This window comes from Amblyomma maculatum, chromosome 4 (genome assembly GCF_055883805.1).
Source record: "Amblyomma maculatum isolate TAMU_Amacu chromosome 4, ASM5588380v1, whole genome shotgun sequence".
Taxonomy (NCBI): Eukaryota; Metazoa; Arthropoda; class Arachnida; order Ixodida; family Ixodidae; genus Amblyomma; species Amblyomma maculatum.
The window spans coordinates 193,006,886-193,028,046 of record NC_139347.1 but is presented as its reverse complement, the minus strand read 5'-3'; the positions used below and the strand labels follow the sequence as shown (position 1 = coordinate 193,028,046).

The 21,161-nt window shown below is 44.0% G+C and overlaps 1 protein-coding gene across 1 annotated transcript in view; it reads left to right on the top strand.

Moving 5' to 3' along the window:
- The first annotated feature begins 85 nt into the window (after window positions 1-85).
- The window catches only part of OstDelta (oligosaccharide transferase delta subunit), a 51,873-nt gene continuing 30,797 nt past the window's right edge, over window positions 86-21,161 (top strand). The window contains exons 1-11 of the mRNA XM_084602873.1: window positions 86-229; window positions 1,348-1,547; window positions 2,541-2,633; window positions 3,941-4,049; window positions 5,222-5,285; window positions 9,010-9,124; window positions 11,021-11,110; window positions 13,627-13,734; window positions 17,340-17,536; window positions 17,750-17,867; window positions 20,250-20,341. Of these exons, the coding sequence (XP_084458999.1) occupies window positions 208-229; window positions 1,348-1,547; window positions 2,541-2,633; window positions 3,941-4,049; window positions 5,222-5,285; window positions 9,010-9,124; window positions 11,021-11,110; window positions 13,627-13,734; window positions 17,340-17,536; window positions 17,750-17,867; window positions 20,250-20,341 (1,208 nt within the window). The 5' untranslated portion in view covers window positions 86-207. The remainder of the gene's footprint in view (window positions 230-1,347; window positions 1,548-2,540; window positions 2,634-3,940; window positions 4,050-5,221; window positions 5,286-9,009; window positions 9,125-11,020; window positions 11,111-13,626; window positions 13,735-17,339; window positions 17,537-17,749; window positions 17,868-20,249; window positions 20,342-21,161) is intronic.

The following is a 21,161-nucleotide window of genomic DNA, read 5'->3' as shown; positions in this document are numbered from 1 at the left end:
GCTTTTATCGTTTCTTTTCAAATTCGGCAATTATAGAATGAAAAAAAAATGACACGAAAACATTGGCTACGGCCTCGCGGCTAAGGAAGGCTGAAGCAGCTGACGTGTAAAATACGTGTGCTACGGCTGCAAGCACTGCACTGCAAGTTGCATGTTGCCGTGTCAACATAAACTAACGCAAGAGGTCTCTTCCGTTTTAAGACGACGATGAGGCGAGGCGAGTGGATGTGTAAGTTTGTTTTAAACTTACTTTTTTTGCGCGTTTAAGCTCATTTTGGTCAGTATTATGTGCAAGAAAAGTGCTGCCTGGGGCCAGGCACTCATAGCAGAGCAGTTGCAGCATTGTGCCGATCAGCGATAAAATATATTTGCCGGTATTGACACGTGGCGTACCCGGGCGAGCGAAACACTTGACTGCTTGCAGCGTCCGCGTAAAGTACCGTTGTTGGGAGTCAGTCTCAATATCGGAATAAACTAGTATTTTTTGAGCAATTGAAAAAAAATATGTAATCAAATATTCCGTTTCTAGTGCTGCGCTCTGGCTGGTGCATCTTTGATCCTTGGTATTCAGTACTCGTTACTCGATCGGTACCGGCTTCTTTTTGTCATGTCGAGTAAATAGAATTTTCGAATTTTCTTTGAAAGAACACCCACATCCTCGGCGAATTGCTGTGACCGGAGTCATTTGGACATTCACTATCTGAGCTTTTAAGTTTGGCGACGGCGCCTGTTTCAGCTCTTGGTGACGGCTTGCCTTGGAGATTTATCTTCGCTGCTTAGTTGGAAAACTCTGCAAGAAGTAGAATAAACTGGAATATAAATAGTGGCCTGAAATATGTGAACGGCAAGATGAAACTTATTTTTGTAACAAGCTATCAGTGAACTGAGCACAGGACATTTGGTTCTGTTTTATGGGAAGAGACCGGAGGTGTGATTACATTACCTTAGTGCATAGCGTATGCTTTATGTCACAAATAGAACTACTTATTGCATTTAGAGATTCATGAAGTTTGGGCGTTTTAATTCTGGCGCCTCTTACTACGTGTAAACAAACGAAGCACAACAGAAAATTGGACTTGGCCAGCAATACGGTTTTAATAGCGTAGCAAGTAATGTACCCAAACTTTTAATTTAAAGTAACTGGTCTTGCCGACCAGGACCAGCTGATTGGTCGCAGTTCAATACTTTACCGAGATTTGGTTCCATGAATTTGACTAGGCTTTTGCAGGCCCATTTGAGGAGGCAAGATTGGTTGCGATCATATGACTAGAGTCACTGATGCTGTATATTAGTGCTTCCAAATGCATCCCACTGCTCCTTATCCAGGGTTTCCTTTTGTCACTGCAGCCATACCTAGGTTCCTCCTAGCAACTGTGTTGGGAGCCCAGCTGTGCTGTGCCCTGACGCTATCCACATACTTTGGACCCGAGGACAAAGCTCGCCTGAAGAGCCTGTTCACCTCACAGAGAGCCTTGGCAGATGTGCCATCTGCACACTATGCTGCCTATGGCCTGGGCCTGCTCGGCGAGAAGATCGCAAATCCACAGGTTAGTCATATATACTACAGAAGTGCACTGTTACATTGCCCAAGTGGCCTTACAAATTGACACCAACAAAGCATCTGAGCTTTCTTTTTTTTGTGTGTGTGCCTGAGACAAATGATACATAAGTGTGAAGGGCCCTACTTGAAGCCCTCTGTCACCTTTTATTTGTTGCGTTTTGTTTTCACATATTTTAGTGGATCCTGGTAATGTCAGCCGGCTGCTGTTTGCAGCAGAAAAAACAGTGGGGATGTTGCTTTGCAAACTTATTTGTATTCATAGAGGAATTTTTCATGTTTAATTTAAAAACAAGGCTTTGGACGTGCTCTAAGGAAGAAATGAAAAGTGGTGATGGATGAGCACCGTTTTAATAACCTGCAAATGGGAAATTCACGAGGCTGGGAGGTTAGAGTGTTTGTCCGTTGTATAACTGCCTTGCCTTAAATAATGTGCAGCTTCCTATCTTGAACTGCTATTTGTAGCAAAGGCTTTAGCATGGTAATGTCCATTAAATATGACAGTTATGATCATATTTTATATACTTAGCAAAGAAAATGCTGTTAAATGCTCTTAGAGTTAGTGCAAGATGTTTTTGCATACTGCTTTTGGTATTATCATTCTATGCACTAAGTTACAGCTGTAGATCATTCATCTATAGCTGGCTTCTTTTTCTCTTTGCTGTTCAACCTGTTGGTAGCCACTGGGATCACTTCTACCGCTGAGAGGTTGTGAATACAACTGTTTCGTTCTGTTATTGCTCTTCTTTCATGCTTCTGGTAGATTCTACCATGGCTGTTATTATGTTTAGTCACCATACTACTGTTAAAGCCGAAGATCACTTCAACCATTCATTAGCTGCTGGAAGGCGTTCTATTGTTGTAGACCATTATGGAGGGAGAACTTCTAAAATTAGAAATGCTGAGTTCCAAGCATCCTTTTACATATGGAATGATTTGCCTTTGTTAGAAAAGATTAGCATTTTACTTTCTTGCATTTCAGGAATTCTGTAAAGTTCTGAAAACCGTTGACCAAAAGAACTTAGAGTCACTCTACCATGCAGCTTCTGGGAGTAAGGCTCTAGGGAACTGCCCGGTAAGTATTCCATTGCACTTGCAGTTTGGTTTTTCTATTTCTTGAACACCTTCCTTTAATTGAATTTGCCAGTTGTAAAATGATTCTTATGATCTGCTTTATTTTTCTTGCCTTTTTTGTTGCCTATTTGCTTTTATTTGTAGCTTTTTTCTGTTGCCGGGGTGGCGCAGTGGTTATGGCGCTCGACTACTGTTCCCAAGGACGGGGATCGAATCCCAGCTTCGGCAGCCGCTTTTTGATGGAGGCGAAAAGCAAGGCTTCCATGTGCTGTGCGATGTCAGTGCATGTTAAAGAACCCCAGTTGGTCGAAATTTCCGGAGTCCTCCACTGCAGCGTCTCTCATAGCCTGAGTTGCTTTGGGACGTTAAACCCCACAAACCAAACCAAACCAAAGCTTGAAGCAAGTTAATCTCTGACAGCACATCTCGAGGGCAAATTAAAAAGATGAGTTTTCTGGGCCTGTAATCAAACTTCAGTTCCTTGAGGGACATGAAGCGCTCATTGATTGGCTTGAATCGTGTTGCAGTTGCATAAACATAAACCACTTTTTTTTTAACTAAATGCCTATCACACTTAAAACTAAAATGATGCTGCACCTTTGTAAAACCATCACTGTGGGATTGTCTAGAAATATATTTCTGCTCACTGCGAAGGATAAAATTTGTAGCAGGGGATAAGCAACTGCAGCGATATCCAGGTTGATTGATACCATGAGGGACTGCTGTGGAACTGGAAAGCATACAAAGCTGTCAATTGCTGTAGCCCCACCACAATGTTTTGGGGCCCACACAGCACTAAACAGAGCAGTCGTAGAAATGTGATGACATGCTCTTGAGAACCTTCTTGCAGGCCATTAAGTGCATGAATTTGCTGGATGGTCAGCGTAGGAAGGTAGGGACAATAGACACCCTGAAGACAGTACACAGCGATGTGTCCTGTCTCAAGTATGTATGTTTCCCCTGCCCTCCTGCGCTAACCTTCTGGCAGATGATATGCTCCTCTCTATCCTGTAGACTGGTCTAATGATGCCTTGCATTAGAGGTCAGTGCCCTATATGCTTCCAGTGCTTCAACCATTCAGTGCGTACTAAGTTAGATTTGTCCTACAAATGATCAAAATTCTAAAAATGCACCCTGGAGGAGGCAAAGAATTTGACTCAATGAGGTTCTTATAAAAGTCGTAGCAGTAGAAAGGTTGCATTTGGCACAGGGCAAAGGTGGTTGGAGGTCTCTGGAAAGAGCCTTTAACTGATTGATAAGGTTGGCAGCGATAGATTCTTATTTCCATTCGCTTCACTTCCACCACAGCTGGACATTGCTGAAAGCAAGGCAACGCTACAAGCTGCGCTGAAGGAAGACTCATCTGTTGTGCAGCTCTACCATGCAGTTCTGGCACTCAAAGCCCTGGGTGTCTCAGGTCAGCAAAGACTATTTTTTATTTATTTGCTGTTGTTTTTTAGTGGCACAGTCCTTCCTTATTGTGGATATTTACTGCATTCACTCGTTTCTAAGCATCCTCTTTTGTTCACGATCACGATGCTAAAAGTGAGGGGGTTGCTTAGATTCGAAAAATTAAAAATCCCTCCTCCCCTTCCTGTTGTCGCAACAATATCTCAAGGAGACTGGCACTAGAAGTAACAGTTAATTTGGTAAACGAACTTGGCAGACATTGCAAACGCGAATTCCTTGAACTGTGGCAGCCTCCTAGAAACTCAGTCAGACCTCTCTTACGGCTGCCGAACAACTGACGCCAAACAAAGCAATGCGGGCCGCCCACAATGCCTGCAAAACCTGTGGAGCTTTGCTGAGTGGCCGCCAATCCCAGGTCCATGTGACAACACTCTTGGGGTCGTTCTTGGCCGGCTTTTGGAATTCTGTGCTGCCAGCTGTTGTGTAATGAAATTGTACCGTACCACCTCAGGACTTCGACTGCTCCCACTCGACAAATCAGTGCACAAACCCGTTGGAAGCCTTGTCTGCACGTCCTTCCTTGCTACAAAAAATTGGATGCTTAGATTCACGAAAATACGGTAGTGGACAAAAAAAGAAATGACGCTGCCTGAATGTGTTCATGATGTAAGCTTTGTGTGAATGATTTTGCATGTGGCCTGTAATTATTATTGTAGCACCAACTGTGTGGCACTTGATATTCATTTGATTAAGAGATGGTCCATCTGTCTTTCGTTTCTCACGAATTTGCGGGAATGTCTTTGCTGACGCAGGAAGTAAATTTCTCTCAAGACAAAAAAAAAATGAGAGGATGTCTCGTGTCAAAAAGAAAAACCAGGCTTCATTCTGAACTAGATTCTAGTTTGGCCCATTCATGATTAGCAGCGAAGTCCTACGGTGTGTAAGAACTCGTGCAATTGCTCAAATGAAGCCTTTTTTTAAGAAGAATGAGGGGAGCATGCACCAAAATTTACTATAGTACCTAAACTGACATCTAACTGATGTCTTGTGGCAGGCCTGCAAGGCTGTGTGCGAGAGCTGCAATGGTAAGAGTTGGTAAGGAATCCCATGTTCATGTTGATGTTTGCTCAAAGCACCCCATCGCCTTTTGTTCATAACTTTTTTTTTTGCATATTTCAGTGGATTCTGGTAAAGTCAGTCAGCTACTGCTTGCAGCCCTGAAGAAGGATGACAGCATGGCCAAGTAAGGGGCTGACCTCCTTTTTATAGGAAGCCTTGCTGATAATTTTGGTGTTTCTTCGTCCACTGCTAGCTACTTGTGACTGGCCAAAAACTGTTTAGTAAGTTTTCTGTAAAAATTTTAGTCACCGACCGATTTTCTGGACCTGCCTGATTATTTGGACTCTAGTCATGGCACTGTCATGCACTCCACAGAGTGAATGTAATGACTTAGACCAAAATTTCGGACATTTGAAAATTTTTCTTTCGATTTTTTTGTCTTTTTCTCTCAATTGCAGTTAAAAGGCTGAAAAAGATTGCCACATCGTCGCTGCCATTTTTTTTTCTGTAATCTCAAACCCATGTTGCATGCATCCTGCTATGCTCTTGATAACAGGCACTGCTAGCTGTTTATTTTTTATTTATTTATTACAGTACCTCAAATGCTTGTTGGGCATTGTCGCACGGAGGTTAATAAAATCACAAAAGGTCTAGAAGAAAAGAGTCAGACGTCTGCAGCAAAGTAGTTATACCACTAAAACACAATAAACTGCTATTTTAATTAAAGGGTATAACGACACATTTAGTGCATAGTGTGAAATATTTCATTAGAAAAATATTTTAAACATTCATTTGACAGCACACCGGACATCATAGTCATCCTCCCCAGCCTGACTATGACTGCAGGGCGAAGGCCTCTCCTGTATTCCTCTAATTAACCCGGACCTGTGCGAGCTGCATCTACTTGACCCCTGCGAACGTTTGACCCCTGCGAATTTTCTGCCGCCCTCTGCTACACTTCTCTGAAAAAGCTGCAAAAGGCGACATGTTTTAGCACTTGTTATGTCAATGTAGGTTGTCCAGTGGCAATGTGGCAGTTAATGTTGTTCCCAGGTATTTTACTTTGCCTATGCATTGTACTAGTGGATCATTTTTTAGGAAGTATGTACTGGAATACCTTGTTTCTCTTCTTCGTAAACTACACATGATAGCATTTTACTATGTTCAACTCCATCTTTGATTTGACACACCAGAGGAGGAGAAAACATTTATTTACAATAAAATGATTTGGGAATGGGAGGCACGTATGGTTGTGGAGCTGGGTGGCAGACCCTATTGCTGGACACCATTGGTCGCCACCAGAACAATTTTTTGCTAAGTGAGACTGTAAAACGCCTACCACATCTGCATCATCATCATCCTCAGCCTGACTATGCCCACTGCAGGACAAAGACCTCTCCCATATTCCTCCAACTAACCCAGTCCTATGCTAGCTGCATCCACTTGACCCCTGTGAACTTCTTAACCTCATTCGCCCACCTAACTCTCTGCCGCCCCCTGCTACACTTTCCTTCCCTTGGAATCCAGTTTGTTGCCCTAAGCGACCATCGGTTATCCTCTCTTTGCGCTACATGTACACATAACACAGAATGGTGTACTGCAACACAGTCATCCGCATACAATCTCACATTCGAAACAAGGCCTTCAGTTAAATCATTGATCAAAATGAGAAACAGGAGCAGTTCTGGGACCGATCCTTGGGGCAGTCCTGACAAGACATTCACCAGTTGCAACGTGACACCGTTTAGAATCACCTTCTTTTGCCGTTCGTGCAAAGATTCTCTCAACCAACCATAGAATAAGTCGAGAAGAGCAAGAAATTACATCTTATACAAAATTAAGTCGCGTGGAAAGTCGGACGGCTTCCGAAAATCAACAAAAACAGCATCTATGTGTTAAAGCCCTATGCAATATCGTGAAATAATTCAGTAAGTTTACACAGGATAGCCCCAAGTGAAATCTATGCTGGATTGAGATGAAAAGTCATGTTCATGAAGGTGCTTAATAAGACCAGAGTAAACAATGCATTTCAGAATTTTGCAACAAACAGATGTCAAAGAGATTGGTCTGTAATTGCTTACTAAATCACGAGAGCCACTTTTAAATATGGAAGTTACATTAGCCATTTTCCAGTAACTAGGTAATTTTTTAGAGTCAATTACTTGGTAAATTAACCAACCAAAATAGGGGCAACGCTGTGGGAACAGTGCTACAAGATGACATTCAATATGCCGTCTTAACCATGAGCAGAATGAGGATTAAGGTTGCTCAAGAGTGCTCCGACTTGATTTAAAATGTCCTGCATTTGGGGCAACCATTCTCACAATTCAGGTACTGGTGCATGACGACATGCTGTGAAGACAGAGTGAAAATATTTGTTAAAGCAGTTAGTCTTCTTGGTATAACATATCAACTTTGTGCCACAGAGCCTAAAGCTAATGCTGTCTTTTCTGTTGTTTTTTGGGTTAGATCTTATTTTTTCAACTGGCGACAATAAGTATTTTCCTTTTGTGGGGAGCTGTGGGGAGTTAATGGACCCATTACTGCCTGATATCTGGTGACCTTCATCACCCCTGCTTCATTAGTGAGTCACAGCAGTGAGAGTCTGCTTGCAACGGCAATGCGCGAGCCTGGGGAAAGAAAAAAGTGCCTTTTGCAATACACTGGGTGTCCCAACTTAACGCAACCGCCTGGAGAGCTCTGCATTCCAACCCGTGTTCAATTTCCAGACTGTTGCAGGAGCTCTCGAAACAGCATTAATTTTTTCTTCTTTTTTAAACTAACACATGCAGCAGACGACTTCCACCGCTCCCGCGGAGACAGCCACCACTGCCTTTTTTTTTTCCTCTTGCAGAACAAAAAAAAAAAAAAAAAAGATGCAGTGCTGACGTAAAGTCACGTGGGTGCATGAAGGCTCTGTCCGACCTGGTTTGCCGGTCTCCGGTGCTTCTTTGTTTTACATCACATCGCTCTGACCGTTGCGCAGTTTTCCCGCAGAAACAGACTGGCCAGTTTTTCATGCCGCTCGGTAAAAAAAAATATGCAATGGTTTAACCCTGCTGAACCTAAGTAACCAAAGCGAATGCGGCAGCATGTTTCGCTCGACCCGCCTCTCTTCGTCTCTGTGAGACATCCTCTCAGCAAGCTGTACGTTCATTGGATGATCAATTTCAGCCTGTCTTCTTCGCAACCTCTGACACTCGGACAGTTCACGAGAGTAGTGGCTGGATCACCCATGATGACTGCTGCCATTAAATTGTCGAGAGCTGTTGCGATGCATTGGCACCAGCTAAGAGGCAGTGGAGAATGTCTAGACAGAGTGAGTGCCACAGTTCCAGCGTAGCTGCGGTTGAGTGATGTCATGGTTGTCGCATGACTAGGAAGATAGGCAGAGGTGAGTGCGCGGTTACCTCGGTTTTGGCGGCGGCTGAGTGTCGTCGTCATACGGTTTCCCCTCTGTTCAATGTCAAACACTCTTACATGGTGAAGAAGCTATGGAGGGAAGTAGCAAAAGCTTTCGCTTTTAAAAAGTCGTGTTTTTATCGTAAATATTTGCGGGCTGACTGGTTTTCTGGGTCTTTTTCAGCCCCTTGAGGATCCAATACATCAGTCGGCGACTGTATATGCAATGAGCTGTTTTATGGATTTTGCTACAGGCCTGCAGGTCTGTTACTTAACCATGTCAGCATTTTCCATGTGCATGATGAGGGGTATTTCTTAGTTTGGTTTCAGTGCATCGTTACTGTTCAAAGGAAATCATCAGTGCAACTAACTTTTTACATTTAATTTGGAGATTTGCTTCAAAGTGAGCAGACAGATTTAATGTGTGGTATTCGTCACTGCAAGGCCAAATGTTCTTCCTCTCTAATCAGTCCGTGCTGCCTTTTCTTTTGCCTTGTCATGTACAGCTTGGGCTATGCTTTCCACGTGGCCTCGGTCCTGGGTGGCAATGTGAGCCCCTTCACAGATCGCATTGAAGATGCCATCGTGCAGGCCGACGAAGTTGGCAACGAACTGCTTCAAGTGAGCACTCCTTCTCTCGCATGTTTGTTGATACATTTTGCTGTGCACTCTCGATGGTTCAAATTTGAGGGGGACTGGAGGTTTGCTATAGTTATGCACTGTTTGGATTAACGGGAGCCTCCTTAATACACTAGATGCTGGTGGGATCAAACCAATAGGTCCCGAGTTGACTGTTTGTTTGAATTTTTTTGCAGTGTAGTCAACGGCAGTCTTTTGCATCAAGGAAGCCATTTTTTAATGGCTGTGCGGGATGTGCATATTGTTTGTGAAATCATTGTCAGAAACCGTGTCGTGTGATTAGGATGTAGAATAGGAGCCAGCAGACAGAGGACTGGCAGTCTACTGAGATTTGTTTTAAAAGGTTCTTGGGAAATATTGGTGCAGATGAAACAGTCAGTGCAAGCAGGTGGTGGGAGGCTGTTGCATATTTTGTTGTTTTGGCTATGGTTCTTGGCAAGTTTAGGTGAGATATGCAAAACAGGTTCGCAACACTGGCAGCTTGCTGCAGCATGTGTCAAAAAACAGTTTTTGCCACCCGTCGTGCGCAACAACAGTAGTTACCATTTAATTTGTATTTATTTATTTATTTATTTATTTATTTATTTATTTATTTATTTATTTATTTATTTATTTATGTACATACTGCAGACACTTGGTGAGGTCCAAGCAGGAAGGAAGAGAAGGAAGGAATGGGGAAAATGGGAAGAATGCTTGGAGTAAGAGCAGATTTTTCATGACCTCTATTGAAGGCATTGTGAAAGCAATATGAGGATGCTTTGAAATAACTTAACTATACTAGAATAAACCAATTTATTGTTTGGTTGAGCTTCTTGATCATCTCCTGGTAACCACACCATTGTCTGCGTCATCCCATTTATAAGCAAATCTTCTTTAAAAGGAATGGCAGGGCCTTTGGGGATGGCTGTTGCGGCACCTTCTTTTTGGGACCATCTCAGCTCCAGCGGAATTGACGGAATTTCACCTTATTAGGGCTATACTGTATAGCCCTAATATAGATAGCATTCTGTATTTCTGCATAAAAATAGGATTCATGATAGCTGTCTGCTAGCCTTTACAGATATGGCAGTACCGGGGCTTTCTCATTGCTGTTATCTCGTGACTGAAATTTCAGACTTCCTTATTTCACAAAGAGAAGAGAATGCCAAAGAGAATTACACGTGGTCAGAAAAATTATCAATTTCATACTCACTTGTATGTTGACCGGCACGTCACCTAGATCAACCCTTGATTTTGGGAACCAAGAAACGAGAAAAAATAAGTTTAGTGTTGCATGGTTAAAAGAAAGGTAGGTTGACATGTATATGAGAGCAAATATGGTATTGTAAAACTACTGTCAACCTAGTTGACCCTTTATTGTGTTTCTGGAATTTTTCTTTCAGAAATACCGGAACTCAAATGAAAGAGCTGCTTGTTGATGTATCTGAGCTTTATTTTTTACTTTTATTTTTTATTTTTGCTGTTCACTTATGCGACAAAAACATATACCAAGGCAGTGTTCATTTTGATAATTAGAGATGCATTCAGATCTTGGTATTGTTTATGGCTAGACGTTGTTGTGAGAATGTCAAAATTTTAATTGTGCAATAGCAGAGTGCCTTATGGTCTGGTTTCTCGCTTTTTTATTTCTTCTTTGGGATGTTACAATGTTGCTTATTGCTGCTAATTAGCATCAGTTGCACAGGGCAGAAGGCATCTTGTGTCCCCCCAGTAAATATTTACACCATCTGAACAGCATAATATTTGAGTGTAGAACAAACGTAAAAATAACGAGAGGGCAATCCTTGCACTTCTGGGTATTCAAGGATTGCTAATTTGTGCATCTGGTGCTTTCAAAATTCCCCTTGATCAGCGTGCTTTTGTATGTTTCATGCCTAGTTTGAAGGTGGCCTCAGCGTGACTGCTACCATCCTCAGTGGTGTGTACCGGCTTTCGGAAGCGGCCAAGAAGGCTCCCACACTCTCCAAGGCAAGTAGTGTTAGTTTCTTTAAGCCTGCATTAAGCTTGTAGGCAGCCACAGGCCCAGAATCACACCCCTGTCCCTCAATTTGCATGCTTGAGCAGCTAAGCTGACCTCACTGCCTGCTCTGTAGTAGTCAGAAGCACTCATTTGTAGGGCAACAAATAGTTTAAGAGGAATCTGCGCGAACCTGGTGGGTGCATTGAAAGTCTGGCAACCAGTGGCAATTGGCCTCAGTAAAACAGGCTGCAGAACACTTTATTTCCGGACTTCACATTGCCAAATGTTTTTCAGGACAGGAATTAAGGCATAAACACATGTAATATACAGTAGACCGATTTTTCGAACTATTTAGGAACCGTGAAAACGTCCGAAAATCTTGGCAGGCTGCAAAAGATCACATTTGTAGACAAAAAGTCACTTTACATAAACTTCTGACGGCCACTATGTAGGAAGAAGAAATCAGTAGTCCAGTCTGATGCTTGACGGTCTCGCCGCACAATGTTTACAGACAACGGGCAGCAACCAGCGTTTGATGGCTGTACTGCCGAAGTGAACCTGCCACTCTGAGTTTACTGAACTGCCGCGTTTTGAGCATGCTTAACTGCATAGTCCTCACCTGCCATGCAGTGAAGCATCTTCGAAATGCAGCAGGGCCGTATGCGCAGCTACTGTGTCGCAATGCGTAAAGGACCCCGTATTTCTAACTTTCTTTTCTTTATATAATGAAATTGTCAATCCTCTTGGAAGCCTGGATTAATGACGTTCCACAATACACGTTGTATGGAGGCTTGGCTTATAGCCATGATGCCATGGCAAATGCGAATGAGCTCCAAAAAATTTAACAATCAGTCACGATGCATCAGAAATTTTCGGAGCTGATATTCATTATTTGTAGGGAGATAGAACATGCCCTGGTGTCACAAAAGGTCCGAAAAATCAAGTGTCTGAACTTATGTTCGTCGACTGTATAGTGGTGGTTAGTTGGTAATGATTTATATTGACAGTTTGGGCTGACCGTTCGAACAGTGCATCGCATGTCAGACCCAGAACCGTCATTGCATGATGATTGTCATGTGAATTGGAAATCAAGAAGAAATGGGCATGGGTAGGGCATGTAGCGTGAAGAAAGGATAACTAATGGTCACTTAGGGTAACAAACTGTATTCCAAGGGAAGGATAGCTTAGCAGGGGGCGGCAGAAAATTAGGTGGGCGGATGAGGTCAAGAAATTCGCAGGGGTCAAGTGAATGCAGCTCGCACAGGACCGGGTTAATTGGAGGAATATGGGAGAGGCCTTCGTCCTGCAGTGGGTATAGTCAGGATGAGGATGATGATGATGTCATATGGGCTGCTGCTATGCTCATTTTGCTTCAAGGAAATCGATAATATTTACATATTATTGGTGAGGGTATTGTCGTATTCTTGAACGGCTAGTAGTGAGGTCAGGCCATTTGTGATATGGAGTAGCTAATCTCATAGCACTATCTGCTGTGGCTTTGATGAGGCACACTAGGCCTTGCATCAAAATGGTAGGTTCAACATTAAGAGGCAGGAAGCATTCAGAGTGGGTCCAGGAACAAACACTACTAGTTAGTGACAATCTAGTCGAAATTAGGAAGAAGAAATGGGCAAATCATGTAAAGTGAAAAGAGGATAGCCGGGGGTCGCTAAGGGTAACAAATTTGATTCCAAGGGAAGCAAAATCGCAGGGGTTTGCCCTGCAGTGCGTATGGTCACGATGATAATGACGCTAGGCCTAGTGAACCCAAGATGTGGTTTGAGAGAAGCATTCCACAAGCATGGGTGCACTTTATCTTGGCATTTTGCAATGGGCAAATAGACAGAGTCTGGACAGAGCAATACATTGATCCAATATTTTGGGGACCTAGTTTGGACCAGCACCATTCCCACACAGTGTTTATCCGTTCACTTTCGTTCTACCATCCGACGCACTGGTCATCCGAATTAGCTCAGGTTGTAGAGCAACTGCCCAAGACAGTCCGAGGTTCAGACCCCGGACCAGGATGAATTTTCGACTACGAAGTTGGTAGCTGTGCCCCTATGGGAAAAGCTATACATGGTGAAGCACACTTGCTCTTTTGTGATTTTTCTTTCTTCGGCTGCCAAGTTGGAGGGAGTGTCCGTTACATGAGTGCATTGGTATATGGCACGTGATATGTTAGACGGGGAGGAGGGCTGCCAAAGCCCTGTTACGTTGTGTGTAGTAAACTTGTAGGTAATTTATGTGTACTATGTACACCTTTTGTTATAGATGACAGTGAGTTTGGTGTTGCTGCTTGGCTTGTTTCAGAACTTCGCTAGACCTCTATAATCACCCTCAGTCATCCTTGACCTCAGGGGCTAACACTGTCGATATCAAGGTCGCCTGCCTATTTTGTCCAAAGGCACTGGGCACAATTGGCTGCTGTATATTCCTCGCAAAGCATATCTGTGGTTTGTTATAGGACTGATGCCTTAGTAAATGCCATCTTTTTTTTTTTCTTTTCATTTGCTTCTTTCAGGAACAAGTCCTGAAGTTTTCAAACTACCTGTTGTCTCGCAAGAACGTTCAGCAAGTTAAGGGTGCAGCCCTTCTGTACGATGTACTCAAGTTGCTTACAACGAATTCGGTAAGCGGGCCAGCACCTTCTGCTCCTCTCACTTAACTTTAGATTCACCCCTGGTCTGACAGGTTTAGTCGCATTTTAATACGCTTATGAAGCACTGTGCCTCTGGTTGAAATAAGTGTTTCAATTAAGAGGATTTTTTTTTTCTGTGCTTCTTGTGTCAAAAGATTTATGCTTGATTCAGAATTTCCTTTCCCTGAGGCCCCAATCTTTCCCAAACTCCTTGAAGAAACTCTTGGTTTGGAAAGCAGTCACTGTGCTCCAAGGCGTCTGGAACATAAAAGAATGCTTGCTGCAGACGTTAGCCTCATAGCCACCATGCCATGAGACGGAATTGTGGTCAAACCCAGTTATCTCGGTGTTACGAATCCGGTTGATACGAATTCGCGAAATTCCCCGCCAGAGGGCATTGTGTGCAATGGCGGAAAATTTCGGATGGTCCAAACACTTTCCCCCGCAACCTTGAGCACTACGCACTGCCTGCACATCGTTGACTCCGCGATCGCCAGCCACACTGTATGTACGCATCACAAGCAGTTTCTGGTAACGCATAGTCCGCACCTCGGCGACGTCTCGATTTTCTGTCGGGCTCATGTCGCGAAAAGCTTTCAGCAGCGCGGGGGGTACAAACTGCAGACGTCGCCTCCGACATAGCTGGCGGCGACGTACGCAGCAGGCTCGCACAGACCGGACATCTCTGGCTTCGCTATTGCGATCCACGAGCAGTTTGGGCGTCGCACGGCCAGTGTGTCGCTATCTCCAGTCATGCTATACGCGCCACGAAAAGTATGCGGACTGCGTCGCCGGCATCGCGATCGTTTTCCACAGCGAGAAAAATTTGCACGCGGCTCGCACATCGTAGACTTCGCAACCGCTAGTCGCGCTGTACACATCGCGAGCAGTCTGCGGAGGTACGCGGCCCGCGCGTCACCGACGTCGCAATCTCCTGTCGCGCTGTAAGCCGCGAGTAGCGAGCTATGACCGCGCGACCGTAATGAACTTTCTCGGACATAAACAGATATGCGCAACTGCCTTTCGTATGCTTCTGCATAATTATTTTCGTTCATGTTGATGATACGAATGTTCGGATGATACGAATTTTTTCGTGACCCCGTGAGATTCGTATAACCAAGGTTCTACTTACTGTATTACGAAATTTTAAAAAGTCCGCAATTTTTGTTACATTTGGGTTTTATGTGTAGTCCTCGCCTGAAGACTCAAAAACACAATGCAGAGTGGAATTTAAATGAAGAATTTAGTGTTGAGGGAATCACCTTGAAAATGTTCTCTGTAGACTTGTATTTCTTAAAGTAATAAAATTATGAAACATTTTGCGATCGCGCTGACAGTGGTGCAACTGGCAGCAACTGCCAACATCTCAGTCACATCTCGCAAACACTGCTACGAGCAGGCCAGGGAGAGTTATGGTGGCAAAGGAGTCTTAGGTTGCCGGAGGCACCATGGCCAGGCTAGAGCAGAGTGCACACAGAAAATGGACTCTGTGCAGCTCTGGTTAACTGCACGCAAGAGCTATGGACGCTGGATTTTCATTTGCAATTTCGTAAGGTGGCAATAGGTACACGCTAGGCACGTTTGATAGTAAATTTCTAGTTAAAAGTGAAGCGAAGATTTTGCAATCCGTATGCAGCAGTGAAAAGGGACTTTTTTTAGTAGCTACGCCTAAAGGCCGAGGCAAGTAGAAAAAAAAAATATAAAAACAAATAACCTAAAACTTGCATTCAGCAATGTTCATTCAGCACCAAGCCACAGTGCTCTAAGCATCGTAGTCTCAACCCCCTCACTGCGCAGTTCTTCGTGTGCTGCTGATTTTAAATGTACTAGAAGTGGCTGACATACTTTTCAGTTGCTGAAATTTCAAACTCTGTTGTTCATGTTCAGAACTTCACTGCACCAATTCACGCACCCTTGAGCCATGTAACCGTGGCTGAAATTTCAGCCACGGCATGCCATGCTGTCAGGAGACTCCACTGCACACTCATGTCCGCACGTTTGAGCCATTGTCTGCAGGGGCTAAGGCCCAGTTCTTCTGTTGCACAAAAGTCTAAGGATGTGAGTCAAAAGTCTAAGGATGCTGCTACTGGCGCATGCCAGTAGCAGCACGCGACACGCTGCCATACGCCTTGAAGACTCCGCCTTCTAGAATACGGGTCCGCGAGACATGATCTCGCCCGATGAGTGAAAAACCAAGTCTTTCTTAAAAACACCGGTTTATTCCGGATCAACAGAAAAGTATTAAATTAAAAAGAAACAGCATTGGACGAAACTTCACTGAAAACATGCAGTCGAGGTACGCGACAATGGACAATCAAGAATAAAACGAAACAAGGGTCAGGGCTTTACCGCGACTACACAAAACACACTGCAGCGCGAATAGGGCGAGTAATAGGGCCAAAGCGTTGACGACGGTACAAAAACATTGCAGCAACTCACGCTAATACTCCTAAGACATCCTTGTAGGCGCTGCTTCCGTCTTCGTCTGGCAGGACCCTGCTCCATCGTCCATGTACATCCCGCTGGCCTGTGACGCTCACTGGCCGCCCTTCGCTTGCTGGCCTCCCGGCAAAAAAGCCCCGAGCCTTGCTTCCGACGCGCTTATCTACCTTCGGTTTCGTGCTGATAACATGCCACCCCCGCTCCAGGCAGCTCACGCATGCGTACTCGCGCACAAACAGGAAGAAGCATACGCGGTTTGAAAAACTAAAAGGGGCTGTGAGGCCCCACAGCCTATAGAAGAATGTGATACCCTCAATTTCTCAGTTTTCAGGGATGAGTCCTTGGATAAACCAACCTCGCACTGCTGTGAACACAGGACACAGGCGTTTCATCACCATGAAGTGCGAGCATGCGATTTTGATCCACCAGATAAGGCGTTGTACTAATGAGCGAGGTGCGTAAAGGAGAGCGTAAAGGAGCACGAGAGCAGAAAACCATGTTATACAGTCATGCATGGTTTTCTTGTTACAGTGTACAAACCTGTCTTGATTTTTGTTATTGCAATGTGGTTGATGGGATCAAATCTAAAAATGGCATCCAAAAAAGAGCAGTAGATTTTCCTATACATGCACAATGCCCAAGACTGAGGGCATGCAATGCAGGCAGTGCTTCCTCAAGAAAATATTAAAGGACTCCTGAACCTGTGCAAGCTTTCACTTTGTTACGTAGTGGTAAAAAAAGGTGGTGCCCTAAGTGCCAGGCATATTTATAACACATGTAGTTATAAATATATAACACCTTCCCTTTTTTTTTTTTTTTTCAAGAAAGGGGGGGGGGGGGGGGGGGGGGCTAATAGTACTACAGTCGTTTATAGCACACAGTTTGACTACTTTTTTTTTTGTTTTTTTAGGTGTCGTGCATCTGGGTACTTTTATTTGCACGCATATCAGTTAGGAAGATACACAGTGTGAGTTCATGAGCACATTTTCAAAGCTTTGGTGTTCCTGGAAGCTAAAAGGATTCAGAACCCCTGCTCTCGCCTCTGAGTTGGCATAAGAGCCATTGGCATGGTATCGTCAGAAGTTGCAAACCCTCGCATGGGGTTAATAAACTGATGTTGAGGCATGGCATGGGACTGTCATCTCTCATTGCAGTACCATGTGCCGGTGGCGATCAGCGTGTCTGGCTCGAGTGCACTGAGCAAGGCGGCGCCCACAGTGGTGGTGCAAGTGACCGACCTGCTGGGCGCACCCCTGGGGCCCCTCAGTGTGCTGCTGAGCAAGGCCGTGCGACTTCTTGACGGGCAAGTGGTCATGGAGAGAAAGCCCTTCAATGCAGCCAAGGAGGACCCGTGAGTGGACCCATCCATGCTGTTGTTACCTGCCTCCGTTACTCTTCCTCCCTCTGCTTTCCACTTTCCCTCAGTGACGAGCCAGAGTGCACTGACTCACACTGGCCCCTTTGCCTTCCCTGTGCCTTTTGTACGTTCTGTTGATGGGTTTTCTCATTTGATGAGCATTCTTGAGTGTTGTTTGAGTCAACTTTTGTTCTCCTCGTCACATAGGTCTCTATATGTGTACAACTTCATCTCGAATAAGCCACGTCGGGGCTTCTACAAGCTTTCCTTGAACGCTGTCCCTGTCAAGACTGATGCCCGCCTTCTTGGAAATTCTGACGCAGAGGTGAGTGTTTTACTTCGCTCTTTGTACATGAATATCAAAAGCACATGGACTAGCATATTAAAATGCATTATATGTACTGTAAAAACAAGTCAATTTGAACTTCATGGGGCCAGATATCAAATTGCTTCAAAAATCTGGCAAGAACTACTTGCATTACAGTAAAATTATGTAGTCAAAGGTTAGGCAATAGGCAGGCTGCTTTTTAGATGAGAACAGCCTGATGGGGACTATTCTTCGCATTTTTGTCAATGATTTATTGTGTGCACACTGTCAGGAGCGTCAAAGCAGAACTGCTCGAAAAGGGGTAAGGGCCTCCCCATCCCCAGCACCCTTCACAGTGTGTCGTGGTAGCGCCGTTACGACACACAAGCAGCTTGTGTCACATGTGGGGAGGCTTTACCACGTGATCCACTGAACAACACTTGACAAACGTATGTTTCAGGAGCAATGGAAGAACTACGTGGTTGGAAGCGCGGAAGGTGTCAGTGCTGCCAAAAAAAACGCTGAAATGCCGAGGGCTGACGAGAATGGCACAAAGCCCATCAAAGTGAAACTGGAACTAAGCAGTTGGCCTGCTCTTAGAGATGAGGCTATTCTTTCTTTCTTTTTCTTTTTTTGTCGCACCTGTCGTTGCACACAAAAAGGTGCGTGAGGTCAACACCATGGCATGCAGTCAGCCAAGGTTTGAGGAGTGCTATTTTGACAATCGCTTACCATGCCCCCGAGGTTTGTAGCATTTGTATTCAAAAAGGTGATATTCGTGATTTTTAGAATATTTGAAAATTATCGAATTCACCGCAGTTTGACCACACTGTGCGCTTCACTGCAATGCCCGAGTTGACTGTCATGCTGTGAAACATCCTCAAAACGCAATAGGGCTGTGTTGTGAAGAAAGACTTTCCCTTTTGAGAAGAGGGCCTTTCCTGACAGCAGTGTATGCAGAACAAGAAAAAATGCTTATTCTCAGCTCGGTTTCTTCTCCGATGTTACCATGATGCAAACAGTTTTCAGTAGTTCTTTCAGGCCCATTCGACAATACGAGTTTGAGTTTTTTTTTTTTTTTTTTTCTGGTGCCTTGAGGCCAAATTGACCAGAGTTTACTCAATTCAGCAGCAGCAGTATGACAACTTCACCCAGTTTCATGCATACTGTTCCTGTACAGAAAACTGGTGTATGAAATCCTGTTATATATGTAATTTATACTTGATTTTTCAATGAGGTGTACATGCAAATATCATGTGAATTCTAAAATGACAAAGACGAACAATGTTTCCCATGTTTTATTCATTTTTTCACTTATCAGGCAATCAAGATTCAAAGGTTTTTTTTTTTTTTTTTTTTTTTTTTCGATATTCGTACTCTGTTGTTATTTAAAAATTTCAATATTCACTCGCCCTTACTAAAAGCCTTCACTGAGCCATTCACAATTTTTATTTATATGTCATGCTTGACCTTGAGTGTAAAGTAAAAATAGGAAATGAAACATCTATTTCGGGCAGTCCAGCTTTTGTTTTCATAAATTGTTTCGTGTCTGATGCAGCAAAAAACCATCAGCCCCGATGGTTCTGCACGTTTTCACCCTGTCCATTGCCCAAATGGCATGTTTCCATACTGACAAGACACCTCTCGGCCTTTTGGCTAAGATCAAAGTGTACTGATCAATTTCCAGAAAAAGTTTTAGCAATCCATATTAGCGAGGCTTAATTATATTGATTTTAGATGTTAGATATTGATTAGATTGGTGTTATAAATGTTAGAAAACATTGATGTTGATTGTATTGTTGTCTAGAAATGCATCCCTTTTTGTTGAAATTGAAATGGAAGCAAAAATTTCGTTATTGGAATGGTTGCTGTCAGACTGAGGTTTATAAATATGGACGGAAGATGATACCCTGCTTGAGCTCCTCAGTGAATCGGCTCACAAGTCATGAGCACTTAAAATGCAATGAGAAACCTAGGCTTTACGAATGGTACTCTTTGGCTGATGAGATTGGACGCTCATGAGGATCGCTATTGTGTTGGAAAATTGCAAATATGATGCAGTTGCTGCTTTTATAAGCAGTGTAGAGGTTTATGTTTTTCAAGGAATGCAGATGTGATGAACAAAGTAAACAAAGAAGATGTATTCATCTGCACTCCTTCTGAAGTGAAAGGAAAGAGGAGATGGGCACAAATATTATGGTAGCAAAATTGCACAGCTGTCTTGCATTCCGTATTTCAGGTGTGAGGTTACATCATTTGCATAACTTATTTCCTTTTTAGCTTTGAACCATTTTAAGAAAATATGTGCAATTTCCAAATCCAAATTTAGCCATGCTGTTTTCAAACTGTAGTGTCATTCTGGCCTGTGGTCTGTGCCCATGAACTGCAATGTCTCCCCAGGTCAATGTGAAAGTGCTGACTGATGTGGAGGTGGTTGGCCTCGAAATCGGCACTGCTGACCGGGACCAGACAGCCGCCCCCAAGATGACTCCGTGAGTGACTAGCTAGTATAATGAGTTGCTTGCGCACTTCTTTCTTTTTATGCAAGATATATGTGCAGGGAGTGGGGCACACTTACTACACTGACAACCTCACAGAGAAGTAGCGCCTTGCTCGTATTAAAGTACTACAGTCGAACCCCGCAATAACGAAACCGCCGGGGAAGGAAAACCTTTTCGTTGTCGCGAGAATTTCGCTGTCGCGAAAATGGACAAATAAGCACACCCATTACCTTCCAGAACCAAGATTTAATTAAAAAAGTCGCTTATTTTGCTCTGCTTGACGACTCTGGCTTCGCAGCTTGATAAGCTATGCATAGCTTCGTCGTCGTGGTCGCCGAAAAAAGTCCGGATCACATCGAATGCATCAAGCACATCACGCGAGCTTACTTGCTTACCTTGTGCTCGGTTTTCGCTATCTTCGTCGTCACTCGCCTCATTTCCTTTGCGCACACTGTCGATAATAGCGTCGTCGCTGAATTCCTCGTGCACGATTAAGTCGGCGTCCGCACACAAAAAGTCCTCCAGTTCAACAGCCTCTGGCACCATTGTATCTACACTGCGAAGCGCGTTCCATGCTTCGGTTAGTGGCTGCCGATCGTCACCGCTTGCAGCTTCCGGTTCTGCCAAGGCGTGCTGACCAGCTGCGAAACCGGCGTGCCTGAAGCAGTTCTGGACAAGCGTGGCCGAAGTAGCAATCCACGCGCCGGCAAGCATCTCCAGCGCCATGAAGAGGTCAATTTCCGTTGGTTGCTTCATTTCGATGTTTAGCAACATCCGCTGTATGAGCCTTCTTCGGTACGCAGACTTCACA